The sequence below is a fragment of the Cherax quadricarinatus genome, chromosome 75 (genome assembly GCF_038502225.1).
Source record: "Cherax quadricarinatus isolate ZL_2023a chromosome 75, ASM3850222v1, whole genome shotgun sequence".
Classification (NCBI taxonomy): Eukaryota; Metazoa; Arthropoda; class Malacostraca; order Decapoda; family Parastacidae; genus Cherax; species Cherax quadricarinatus.
The window spans coordinates 10,854,845-10,869,422 of record NC_091366.1 but is presented as its reverse complement, the minus strand read 5'-3'; the positions used below and the strand labels follow the sequence as shown (position 1 = coordinate 10,869,422).

At 46.0% G+C, this 14,578-nt stretch overlaps 1 protein-coding gene across 10 annotated transcripts in view; it reads right to left on the bottom strand.

The window, feature by feature from the left end:
- Window positions 1-14,578, bottom strand: part of LOC128691825 (uncharacterized) — a 1,033,854-nt gene that overhangs the window by 388,532 nt on the left and 630,744 nt on the right. For 2 of the 10 annotated variants that reach the window (XM_070101048.1, XM_070101044.1), the window contains exon 2: window positions 7,887-8,641. The exons of 6 other annotated variants lie outside the window; for them this stretch is intronic. In XM_070101048.1, the coding sequence (XP_069957149.1) occupies window positions 7,887-8,537 (651 nt within the window). In that variant the 5' untranslated portion in view covers window positions 8,538-8,641. Of the gene's footprint in view, window positions 1-7,886; window positions 8,642-14,578 lie in introns of those variants that run through there. 2 more of the 10 variants (XM_070101045.1, XM_053780740.2) reach the window with 1 other exon arrangement.

Here is a 14,578-nt window from a genome sequence, read left to right as displayed (position 1 = left end):
AGAGCAGAAACATTGGACGTGTTTCTTTCCACCTGTTGTCTATGTTCCCCATCAGTAAAATGGGTACCTGGGTGTTAGTCGACTGGTGTGGGTCGCATCCTGGGACACTGACCTAAGGAGGCCTGGTCACAGACCGGGCCGCGGGGGCGTTGACCCCCGGAACTCTCTACAGGTTGGGGCCAGCGATCATGTGGTTTTAAGCTTCGAATACACAGTAGAGCTACAAGTGGAGGGAGAAGCAGGAAGGCCAGGACGAATGAAGCCAAACTACAAGAAAGGGGACTACACGGGAATGAGGAACTTCCTGAACGGGGTTCAGTGGGACAGAGAACTGGACAGGGAAGCGAGTTAATGAGATGATGGAATATGTAGCAACAATATGCAAGGAGGCTGAGGAGAGGTTTGTACCCAAGGGTAACAGGAATAATGAAAAAGCCAGGATGAGCCCATGGTTCACCCAAAGGTGCAGGGAAGCAAAAACCAAGTGTGCTAGGGAATGGAAGAAATATAGAAGGCAAAGGACCCAGGAGAATAAGGAGAGCAGTCATAGAGCCAGAAACGAATATGCACAGATAAGAAGGAAGGCCCAAAGACAATATGAAAACGACATAGCAGCGAAAGCGAAATCTGACCCGAAACTGTTATACAGCCACATCAGGAGGAAAACGACAGTCAAGGGCCAGGTAATCAGGCTAAGGAAGGAAGGAGAGACAAGAAGAAATGGCCGTGAAGTATGTGAGGAACTCAACAAGAGATTCAAAGAAGTGTTCACTGAGGAGACAGAAGGAGCTCCAGAAAGACGGAGAGGTGTGGCACACCACCAAGTGCTGGACATAGTGCACACAACCGAGGAAGAAGTGAAGAGGCTTCTGAGTGAGCTAGATACCTCAAAGGCAATGGGGCCAGATAACATCTCCCCATGGGTATTGAGAGAGGGAGCAGAGGCGCTATGTGTACCCCTAACAACAATATTCAATACATCCATCGAAACGGGGAGATTGCCTGAGGCAGGGAAGACAGCAAATGTAGTCCCAATCTTTAAAAAAGGAGACAGACATGAAGCACTAAACTACAGATCAGTGTCACTGACATGTATAGTATGCAAAATCATGGAGAAGATCATCAGGAGAAGAGTGGTGGAACACCTAGAAAGGAATGATCTCATCAACAGCAGCCAACATGGTTTCAGGGATGGGAAATCCTGTGTCACAAACCTACTGGAATTCTATGACATGGTGACAGCAGTAAGACAAGGGAGAGAGGGGTGGGTGGATTGCATATTCTTGGACTGCAAGAAGGCGTTTGACAGTTCCACACAGAGATTGGTGCAAAAACTGGAGGACCAAGCAGGGATAACAGGGAAGGCACTACAATGGATCAGGGAATACTTGTCAGGAAGACAGCAGCGAGTCATGGTACGTGGCGAGGTGTCAGAGTGGGCACCTGTGACCAGTGGGGTCCCACAGGGGTCAGTCCTAGGACCAGTGCTGTTTCTGGTATTTGTGAACGACATGACGGAAGGAATAGACTCTGAGGTGTCCCTGTTTGCAGATGACGAAGCTGATGAGAAGAATTCACTCGATCGAAGACCAGGCAGAACTACAAAGGGATCTGGACAGGCTGCAGACCTGGTCCAGCAATTGGCTCCTGGAGTTCAATCCCACCAAGTGCAAAGTCATGAAGATTGGGGAAGGGCAAAGAAGACCGCAGACAGAGTACGGTCTAGGGGGCCAGAGACTACACACCTCACTCAAGGAAAAAGATCTTGGGGTGAGTATAACATCAGGCACATCTCTTGAAGCGCACATCAACCAAATAACGGCTGCAGCATATGGGCACCTAGCAAACCTCAGAACAGCATTCCGACATCTTAAGGAATCGTTCAGGACCCTGTACACCGTGTACGTTAGGCCCATATTGGAGTATGCGGCACCAGTTTGGAACCCACACCTAGCCAAGCACGTAAAGAAACTAAAGAAAGTGCAAAGGTTTGCAACAAGACTAGTCCCAGAGCTAAGAGGTATGTCCTACGAGGAGAGGTTAAGGGAAATCAACCTGACGACACTGGAGGACAGGAGAGATAGGGGGGACATGATAACGACATACAAAATACTGAGGGGAATTGACAAGGTGGACAAAGACAGGATGTTCCAGAGATTGGACACAGTAACAAGGGAACACAGTTGGAAGTTGAAGACACAGATGAATCACAGGGATGTTAGGAAGTATTTCTTCAGCCACAGAGTAGTCAGTAAGTGGAAGGGATGTTAGGAAGCATTTCTTCAGCCACAGAGTAGTCAGTAAGTGGAATAGTTTGGGAAGCAATGTAGTGGAGGCAGGATCCATACATAGCTTTAAGCAGAGGTATGATAAAGCTCACGGTTCAGGGAGAGTGACCTAGTAGCGATCAGTGAAGAGGCGGGGCCAGGAGCTAGGACTCGACCCCTGCAACCTCAAATAGGCGAGTACAACTAGGTGAGTACACACACACATACACACACAACACACACACATACATGAGAACTTCATGCATCAACATGTTAGAGATACAACCAGAGAGAGAGGAGAGGATGTTGCAGCAAGGCTGGATCTTATATTCACCTTGAATAGTTCAGACATAAGGGATATCACCCACGAAAGACCCCTTGGCACTAGTGATCATGATGTCCTGAGTTTTGAATATCTTGTTGAGTTACCAGTGGAGAACACCAGCAGCACGAGAACAGAGAGAAACCAAACTTCAAAAAAGGGGACTATACATAGGAATGAGAAGTTTCCTGCGTGAAGTGCAGTGGGAAAGAGAACTAGATGTAAAGATAGAAAATGAAATGATGGAAATAGTAACCACTAAGTGCAGGGAGGCAGAGTAAAGGTTCATACCAAAGGGCAACAGAAAAAATGGTAAGACCAGAGTGAGCCCATGGTTTAATTGGAGGTGTAAAGAGGCGAAAGCCAAGTGTGCGAGAGAGTGGAAAAGGTATAGAAGGCAAAGGACTCAAGAAAACAAGGAGCTGAGCAGAAGAACCAGAAACGAATATGCAGGGATAAGGAGAGAGGCCGAGAGGCAATACGAGAACGACATAGCATCAAAAGCCAATTCTGAACCAAAGTTGTTATACAGTCACATTAGGAGAAAAACAACAGTCAAGGACCAGGTAATCAGGCTGAGGAAAGAAGGAGGGAGCTCACGAAGAGTGACCAAGAAGTATGTGATGAACCAAACAAAAGATTTAGAGAAGTATTCACAATAGTCAGGAATGCTTCCAGCAAACTGTGGAGGTAGGGTGCGCCAGCAGGTGCTGGACACAATACACATAACCAAGGTAGAGGTGAAGAAACTGCTAGACGAACTCGATACCTCAAAGGCGGTGGGCCCAGATAACACATCTCCATGGAAACAGAGAGGGAGCAGAGGAACTGTGTGTGCCATTAGCAGCAATCTTCAGTAATCTATCGAAACAGGGCAGTTGCCTGAGGCGTGGAAGACAGCACATGTAGTTCCAATTTCTAAGAAAGGGGACAGACAGGCAGCATTAAACTACAGACCAGTGTCATTGACTTGTATAGTATGTAAAGTCATGGAAAAGATTATCAGGAGAAAAGTAGTGTAACACATTGAAAAGATTGGGCTCATACATGACAGTCAGCATGGCTTCAGAGATGGGAAATCCTGTGTCACAAATTTACTTGAGTTCTACAATAAGGTAACAGAAGTAAGACAGGAGAGACAGGGATGGATAGATTGCATCTTTTTAGATTGCAAGAAGGCTTTTGACACAGTACCACACATGAGACTGGTGCAAAAATTAAGAGCAGCAGGCAGGAATAACGGGGAAAGTACTGCAATGGATTAGGGAATACCTGACAGGAAGGAAACAACGTGTGTTGGTACGTGCTGAAGTGTCGGAGTGGGCGAATGTGTCGAGTGGGGTTCCACAAGGTTCAGTCCTAGGCCCAGTGCTGTTTCTTGTATACGTGAATAACATGGTGGAAGGAATAGATTCAATAGTGTCACTGTTCGCTGATGATGTGAAACTGATGAGAATACAAGTGGGCGAGGATCAGTTAAGACTACAAGGGGATCTGGACAAACTACAAGTATGGTCCGACAAATGGCTCCTGGAGTTTAACCCCAGTAAGTGTAAGGTCATGAAGATTGGGGAAGGACACACAAGACCGCAGACGGAGTATAGGTTAGGAAACCAACAGCTGCAAACGTCAGTTAAAGAAAAGGATCTTGGGGTAAGCATTATAACGAACATGTCCCCTGAGGCACACATCAATCAAATAACTGCTGCAGCATATGGAAGATTGGCAAACCTGAGATTGGCGTTTAGACATCTGAGTAAGGAGTCATTCACGACATTGTACACGGTGTACGTAAGGCCTATACTGGAATATGCAGCGCCAGTATGGAACCCTCACTTAGTCAAACAAGTCACGAAATTGGAGAAGGTGCAAAAATTTGCAACACGATTAGTCCCGGAACTGAGGGGTATGTCTTATGAGGAGAGGTTAAAGGAACTCAACCTGATGACACTAGAGGATAGGAGGGATAGAGGGGACATGGTAACAACGTATAAAATACTAAGAGACATTGACAAGGTGGACAAGGATCGAATGTTTCAGAGATGGGATACAGAAACAAGGGGACACAATTGGAAACTGAAAACCCAGATGAGTCATAGGGATGTTAGGAAGTATTTCTTTAGTCTTAGAGTTGTCAGGAACTAAAATAATCTGGAGAGTGAACTAGTGGAAGCAAGTTCCATAAATAAATTTAAGAAGAGGTATGACAAATATCATGGAGCAGGGAGAGAGTGAATTAGTATCGACCAGTGAAGAGGCGGGGCCAGGAGCTATGAATCGACCTCTGCAACCACATATAGGTGAGTACGTACACACACACACACACACACACACTCACACACACACACACACACACACACACACACAACACACACATACACACAACCACACAACACACACATACACACAACACACACATACACACAACACACACACCATACACACACATACCACACACACATATACACACACACACACAAACACACAGCCGAAGAGGAACTGATGGAGACAGGTTAAATTAAGAGCACCAGGATCAGGTGACACTGGTGGAAGTTGAAGACAATGATCAACCACTGTGATGTATTTCTTTAGCCTCAGGGTGGTTGAAAAGTGGAATGATTTGGATGAGGCAGTGGTGGTGGAGGCAAACTCAATACACAGCTTCAGGAGAAGACATGACAAGTCCTACGAGACCAGAAGTCTGTGTTGCCCATCAAGGTGGTCTAGGGGACGGGGCCAGGAGTTGAGTCTCGATCCCCGCAAAACACAAATAGTTGAGTACATACCCCCCCCACACCCACACACTAATCACAGGTCTAATGTAACAACTGACGGGTTAACTGACAAACACAATATACACAAATAACCCGCACATAGGAGAGGGAAGCTTACGACGACATTTCGGTCCGACCTGGACCATTTACAAAGTCCTAAGCTCCCTTTTCCTATGTGGGGATTATTTGAGTATTGTTCCAGTCAAGGTATTGCGACTTCATTTACACCATACATACATACTTACAAAAAAAAAAACATACAAACCTAAATAACAGTCTGCTGGAACAACTTTCAGCAGACCTTTAATGAAGAGTGACAGACAGGAACCCCAAGTGGTCCAAGACCCTCCACAGGTGACAACATCGGCTCCTCTCAGGGTCTACCTACCTACTTGGAGTCGATTTTTTTTTTACACAGGTCAAGCGGGTCACCGTCCCTCGCAGCCCGGTCCAGGACCAGGCCTCCTGGTTGCCAGCCTGATCCACCAAGTTGTTTGTGCCTGGTCGATCAGGCACAAACTTTAAACAATAACACAGAATTAAATCTCTCTCTCTCTTCCTCTTTCCTTTCAAATTCCCTCGTCTTCTAGTCTTTCTCTTTCCCTGCTCCTCATTTCTTCTCCTTCCTCCCTCCGTCCTCTCTCTCTCTTGCCTTCCTCTCACAATCTTTACCTTTTTATTCTCTGTTTCAGATGTCCTTTCTTTCACTCTCCCTTTCCCCATCAAGCCTCCCATCAAGCATTAGGGGAATTGCCAATAAACCCCTGGCTGCCTTCAAGAGAGAGCTGGACAGATACCTAAAGTCGGTGCCGGATCAGCCGGGCTGTGGCTCGTACGTCGGACTGCGTGCGGCCAGCAGTAACAGCCTAGTTGATCAGGCCCTGATCCATCGGGAGGCCTGGTCGTGGACCGGGCCGCGGGGGCGTTGATCCCCGGAATAACCTCCAGGTAACCTCCCCTCTCTGTTTACCTCTCTCTCTCATAATGCCTCCCGCCTCTCTGTCTCAGATTGCCTCTCTCTCTTTCTCTCTCTCTGCCTCTCTCTGTCTCTCTCTCTCCAGACGAGTCAGTCTAGTCAAGATACTCTGTGGTCGGGTACTGAGTGTCAGGTCTCTGGAGTCTAGTTATTTGATAGTCCACTTCATGCACCTTCCATTGCTTGTCTCTATGCTTCTCTTTATTTATCATGCTTTCCTCTCTACTATCATTCACTTTTATATATTTAGTTATACAATGTTTATACTTTCATTCAATACAGAACTTCATGTAGTTGTTTGTACTTGTTTCTGAGTTACGGACCTCGTGTGAGTTGGAAAAAAATAAAATGAGCGGTGATCATTAGTGAAGAACCATGAATGAGTTGAACCATGACTGAGGGGGCCATGAATGAGGGGACCATGAATGAGGGGGCATGAATGAGGGGGCCATGAATGAGGGGACCTTGAATGAGGGGGCCATGAATGAGGGGACCTTGAATGAGGGGGCATGAATGAGGGGGCCATGAATGAGGGGACCTTGAATGAGGGGGCCATGAATGAGGGGGCCATGAATGAGGGGACCTTGAATGAGGGAGCCATGAATGAGGGAGCCATGAATGAGGGGGCCATGAATGAGGGGACCTTGAATGAGGGGGCCATGAATGAGGGGGCCATGAATGAGGGGACCTTGAATGAGGGGGCCATGAATGAGGGGGCCATGAATGAGGGGACCTTGAATGAGGGGGCCATGAATGAGGGGACCTTGAATGAGGGGGCCATGAATGAGGGGGCCATGAATGAGGGGACCTTGAATGAGGGGGCCATGAATGAGGGGACCTTGAATGAGGGAGCCATGAATGAGGGGGCCATGAATGAGGGGACCTTGAATGAGGGGGCCATGAATGAGGGAGCCATGAATGAGGGGGCCATGAATGAGGGAGCCATGAATGAGGGGGCCATGAATGAGGGGACCTTGAATGAGGGGGCCATGAATGAGGGGACCTTGAATGAGGGAGCCATGAATGAGGGGGCCATGAATGAGGGGGCCATGAATGAGGGGGCCATGAATGAGGGGACCTTGAATGAGGGGGCCATGAATGAGGGGACCTTGAATGAGGGGGCCATGAATGAGGGGACCTTGAATGAGGGGGCCATGAATGAGGGGGCCATGAATGAGGGGGCCATGAATGAGGGGGCCATGAATGAGGGGGCCATGAATGAGGAGACCTTGAATGAGGGGGCCATGAATATTCGCTAAGTTACACTCACCTAACTGTATTATTATTATAATCAAAAAGAAGCGCTAAGCCACAAGGGCTATACAACGCTGCACCTAACTGTAACTGTAGAAATCGAGTCGAAGCTCCTGGCCTAGAGGTGTGTGTGTATATATATATATATATATATATATATATATATATATATATATATATATATATATATATATATATGTTAATGCATCCACAGAAAAAAAGTTATTTTAATATATAATGTAATAAATAAGACATATACGTAATTAACACTGAGGTGGTATATTAGGTCTCACCTTGTGCACTTGGCGAAGTCTGACATATTCTCCATTCTTTGGTCTGGAGTGGTCTGCCAGGGATGTTCGGGTCAGAGCCTCCACCAGGTCTGGACTCAAACTGGAGGAAGACTTGCTCTTCCCTCTACTGGAGGAGGAGCTACGACTCAACCTGGAGGTAGAGGGCGAGTTTCTGGCAGAGGAAGGGGTGGAGGTGACCGTGTTGGTGGTGGCCGCGGTGTAGGGGGAGGGGGACTTGGTGCTGTTTCTTGAGGGAGGTCGCGGGGAGGGGGAGGAGCTGAGGGAGGACGGGGTGGAGGAGCAGGAGAAGTTGGAAGTAGGGGGAGAGGAGAACATGGAAGGGGTGGAGATAGGAGGTAAGGTGTCTGCACAGGTGCCATGGAGACTGGTGTCCAGGTGACTCTCTGTCGACCTCTCATCCACGATGCGACCATTCTGGTGGACAGTGAGTGTGTCTCTGGTTGTCACACGTGAGGTCATGGTGAGGTTACTCTCCACTTTGGTGACTCCTCGTAACTCAGCACCCAGTACGGAGGCCAGCACCCGGTTCACCAGCGCTTGGTCTGGCAACCTCCCCGCCAGCAACGCTGCCTTCAGCGCCTCCCCATCCTCCCCCACCAGCTGCACAGGCACGCCGTTGACCAGGATCATCTCCCTCTCAGTCACCTTTGTAGAGGTAACAGCATCCACCACCCTGGCCCTCCCGGCTCCGAAGAGCTGGTCCACCGCCTCCTGAGGGTCCACCACACCCGTCCCTGAAACAGACCTTTGTAAACACACTTCCACGTGCCGGCGGCCGGGTTGACAACCTGTTAGCGCTACTCAAGAAGACAGATGTAGCAACGTCTAAAAGCCTCTATAAACCTTTCTATAATCCTACCACAATCTATAATCCTACCACAATCTATAATCCTACCACAATCTATAATCCTACCATAATCTATAATCCTACCACAATCTATAATCCTACCACAATCTATAATCCTACCATAATCTATAATCCTACCACAATCTATAATCCTACCACAATCTATAATCCTACCATAATCTATAATCCTACAACAGGGAAGATGTATATGAAGCTCAAGGCCTTTCACACTCCATCAGTGCTTCGTCAGGAGCTTGATATATGGGACATACGTAAAATCGGGTAAAAAGAATCTGAAATCCGCCAGGAAAAGTAGCCAGTAGAGTATTGCCACTGAGAGACATACCTTTGTTAATCTTGACTTACAATACTGACAAGCTGATGATCAAGACATGTGTAACACTTGTATATCTTTACTGCTTGGCAACTAAGATACCCAAGTCTTGAACATGTGTCTTACTCATCCACCCAGGTGCCCTAGTGGGCATTATTACCCTGGTAGAACAATAACAATGGTACCCTCGTGGGTATTATTACCCTGGTAGAACAATAACAATGGTACCCTCGTGGGTATTATTACCCTGGTAGGACAATAACAATGGTACTCTCGTGGGTATTATTACCCTGGTAGAACAATAGCAATGGTACCCTCGTGGGTATTATTACCCTGGTAGAATAACAATGGTACTCTCGTGGGTATTATTACCCTGGTAGAACAATAACAATGGTACTCTCGTGGGTATTATTACCCTGGTAGAACAATAACAATGGTACCCTCGTGGGTATTATTACCCTGGTAGAACAATAACAATGGTACCCTCGTGGTAAACCATGGTAAACAATGTCCTAAACGAAACATGTTGGGAAGATGTCTTAAATGACATGGATCCAAACCAGTGCCTTGAAAGGATCAACTTCCTGGTAGCCGAAGCATGTTCTAGGCATATTCCCCTAAGAAAGAAGACGAGCAGGAGTAAACTGGAGAGAGAAAGACGCTCCCTCTACAGAAGACGACGAAGAGTCACTGAGCTCCTCAGTAGTGCTAGAATATCTGATACACGAAAGGAGGCGCTGACCAGGGAAGTGGAAACTATCGAACTTAAGCTAAATGACTTACAGGAACCAGGAGAGGCAGGAGGAACTTAAAGCTATTTGTGAAATTGAAAGAAATTCAAAATATTTCTTTTAATATGCCAAAAACAAGGCAAATGCCACATCTAGTATCGGGCCCTTACTCAGACAGGATGGAACTTACACAGATGACAAGGAAATGAGTGAAATATTGAAATCCCAGTACGACTCTGTGTTTAGTGAACCACTAATCGGTCTGAGGATCGACGACCCAAATGATTTCATGAATGAGCCTCAAAACTCCATAAATGTATGCCAGATTTCCGACATTACCCTAACTCCGATAGATTTCGAAAAAGCCATTGACAACATGCCTATGCACTCAGCCCCGGGCCCAGACTCGTGGAACTCTGTTTTCATTAAGAACCTGCAAGAAACCCCTCTCGCGTGCCCTAAGTACACTATGGAGGAGGAGCTTGGACATGGGTGAAATTCCAGTCACTTAAAACAACGGATATACCCCCACTCCATAAAGGTGGCAGCAAAGCATTAGCTAAGAACTATAGACCAATAGCTCTGACATCCCACATCATAAAAATCTTTGAAAGAGTGCTAAGAAGCAGGATTGCAAATCACCTGGATTCCCAAAATCTGCACAATCCAGGGCAACATGGGTTCAGGGCAGCAGGTCGCTCCTGCCTCTCACAACTACTGGATCACTATGATATGGCCTTGCACTTGAAGAAAATCAGAATGCAGATGTAATATACACAGACTTTGCAAAAGCATTTGACAAATGCGATCATGGCGTAATAGCCCATAAAATACGTGCTAAAGGAATAACTGGGAAAGTGGGGAGATGGATCTTCAACTTCCTAACAAATCGAACACAAAGAGTAGTGGTCAACAGAGTTAAATCGGAGGCTGCCATAGTGAAGAGCTCTGTTCCACAAGGCACAGTACTCGCCCCCATCTTATTCCTTATCCTCATATCAGACAGACAGAGATATACATCACAGCACCGTATCATCCTTTGCAGATGATACTAGGATCTGCATGACGCTCTCATCTGCTGAGGACGCGGTTAACCTCCAAGAAGATATAAACAAAGTTTTCCAGTGGGCAACGGTAAACAATATGATGTTCAATGAGGACAAATTTCAACTACTCCGTTATGGAAAACTGGAGGAGATAATAACTAGAACAGAGTATACTACTGACTCTGGCCATACAATAAAGCGGAAGAATAATGTAAGGGACCTGGGAGTAGTAATGTCAGAGGATCTCACTTTCAAGGATCACAACAGTGCCACGATCGCACGTGCAAAGAAAATGATGGATGGATAATGAGAACTTTCAAAACGAGATGCCAAGCTAATGATGATCCTTTTCAAATCACTTGTTCTCTCTAGGCTGGAATACTGCTGTACATTAACATCTCCATTCAAAGCAGGTGAAATCGCAGATCTAGAGAGTGTACAGAGATTCTTTACTGCACGTATAAGTTCTGTCAAGCACCTTAACTACTGGGAACGCTTGGAAGCACTTGACTTGTACTCGTTGGAACGCAGGAGGGAGAGATATATCATAATCTACACTTGGAAAATCTTGGAAGGAATGGTCCCAAATCTGCACACAGAAATCACTCCCTACAAAAGTAAAAAACTGGGCAGGCGATGCAAAATGCCCCCAATAAAAAGTAGGGGCGCCATTGGTACACTAAGGGAAAACACCATATGTGTCCGGGGCCCAAAACTGTTCAACAGCCTCCCATCAAGCATTAGGGGCATTGCCAATAAGCCCCTGGCTGCCTTCAAGAGAGAGCTGGACAGATACCTAAAGTCAGTGCCGGATCAGCCGGGCTGTGGCTCGTACGTTGGACTGCGTGCGGCCAGCAGTAACAGCCGAGTTGATCAGGCCCTGATCCATCGGGAGGCCTGGTCATAGACCGGGCCGCGGGGGCGTTGATCCCCGGAATAACCTCCAGGTAACCTCCAGGTGGGTATTATTCCCCTGGTAGAATAATAACAATGGTACCCTCGTGGGTATTATTACCCTGGTAGGACAATAACAATGGTACTCTCGTGGGTATTATTACCCTGGTAGAACAATAACAATGGTACCCTCGTGGATATTATTACCCTGGTAGAACAATAACAATGGTACTCTCGTGGGTATTATTGCCCTGGTAGAACAATAACAATGGTACCCTCGTGGATATTACCCTGGTAGAACAATAACAATGGTACCCTCGTGGATATTATTACCCTGGTAGAACAATAACAATGGTACTCTCGTGGGTATTATTACCCTAGTAGAACAATAACAATGGTACCCTCGTGGATATTATTACCCTGGTAGAACAATAACAATGGTACCCTCGTGGATATTATTACCCTGGTAGAACAATAACAATGGTACCCTCGTGGGTATTATTACCATGGTAGAACAATAACAATTGTACTCTCGTGGGTATATTTACCCTGGTAGAACAATAACAATGGTACTCTCGTGGGTATATTTAGGTTTGATAAGTAGAACCTTGAAGAATTACACACATGTACAACATCTTCATTTGCAGACGTTACGCCAACCAGTGGCTTTATCAGTACAATACAAAGACAACGTGAAGAATTAAATTCAAAAGATGAGGTAATCAGTCCCACAGCCTCGAAGTTGGTGAAGATATACCTTACCTTACCTTCGAAGAGTTTCCAGATTTTATCTACTCCCTGAGCCCGGCCATGGGCCGGGCTTCAAAACTTCGGCGATCTTCAACTCCAAGACTGAGGGACTGATTGTTCCAGCTTTAATAAATAATTCCTCATATTATGTCCTTCAACTGTGCTGATAAAGTCAGTAGATGGCGAAACGTCTACAAATAGATACCCAGATGTTGCACATGTGTCTAATTCTTCACCTTGTCGGTATTGTATACCATTTATGTACTGGTAAACCTTCAAAATAAGAGATGTCAAGCAAATGATGTTACTGAAGTCACATTTTCTCTCTTGGCTGGAATATTAATGCACACCAACAGCTCGTTTTACAACCGACCTAAATTGCAGATCTGGAGAATTTACAGAGAACCTTCACTGCTCTTATAAACTTAAATAATAAAAAGGCATAATACCGTGACTGGAACAACACAAACAACCCGCACATAAGACGACGACGACCTTTCGGTCCGACTTGGACCATTTACAAAGTCACACAGTGACTTTGTAAATGGTCTTATAAACTTAGTCAGGCACCCAAATTATTAGGAAAGTTTGACGTGGTTTAATAAGACACATGAGCAAACACTAAGACATATTTACTGTAAAACGTTTCGGTCCTAGTTTATACCTAATGTTTGAAGTCCCTTGATCTGTACATATTGTAACGTAGGCTAACCTCAAATCTGCACAGTGAAATCACTCCTCAAGAGAGTAAGAGGCTTTCTTGAAAAGCAGGGGTGTAATGAGTACACTAGGAGATAATGCGATGAGTGTAAAGGGACCAAGACTCCTCACGCCCGTCATACATAAGAAATTACTAACACACCCGTGTTGTACAGTATATATTATACTGCATGCTGATAGCCCTAACAGCCTTGTTTGATAAGGCCATCAATAAGGCGTATTGGTCTAGGACCGGACAACGGTCCCAGACCAGGTATCGTCTTCGGGTAAACAATAGGCGTCACCCACGACGGATTGACCTTTGATGGGTTTTAAGAGTTTTTCTACTCCCTTCTACCCATCCCTGACCAGGCTTGTCTAGTGCTTGAATGATCAACTAGGCTGTTGCTGCAGGCTGCCCACTGGCTTATGACAGCGCAGCCGCAACCACATCAGAAGTGAATCTACACAATCAGAAGTCTGCCACACAACCAGAAATGTCAACACAGTCAGAAATGTCAATACAATCAGAAATGTCTCATTAGTCAGATTTATCTCATCACAACCAGATAAGTCAGATATGTCTCATCAGATTGTCTCGTAAAAACGGAAAAAAAAAATAGTATTTGATCTGAGTCAGGCAAGGAGTTCTGAACAGTGAAGCAGAGTCAAGACAATTTGAGAGGCTGAGCACAGCCTCTGACAAGCTGAGCACAGCATGTGCAGTTGAAGTTGGTGGGACTCATGACGCACGAGTTAAAGGAGAGCTCCACTGAGGGAAGAAAGGCACTTTCTGGCACGGTGCCACACTGGTGTCAGGCAGTGTGTGTTGTCTAGTGACATCACACCACGGCTCAGGAAGTGAATGAATGGTTGTAGAGCTGCTGGCACTGCCAGGCACTGTTTTGAGAGAGAAATATATAAAAGACAGATAGCAGAGAACTTGAAAATCCACCCCGAGGCTATCTGCTGAGGACTATCTACTTCGACCTAGATTAAGACTATCGTACACTGAGAGAGAGAGTGTGTGTGTGAATATGTATGCATGTATGTGTGTGTGTGTGTATATATATATATATATATATATAAACACTGATCTCTGGCTGAAGGAGACTCAAACCTACGAACCTTGGAACAAGGTACGCAGTGCTTTACCAATCTACCCACACTGGACCAATACCTAGGAGTCCAGCTTGCGCTAGACTTTGATCCAAGGCAGCCAGCTTTCAGGGAGAAAGCTTACAGCTTTTCATCTCATCCCCTGCATGCATCAGCCTTACTAGAGATATTAACAATGCAAGGAATTCGCAAGAGCAGGCGAAATATACACAAACACTGATCTCTAGCTGCCTTGGATCAAAGTGTAGTGC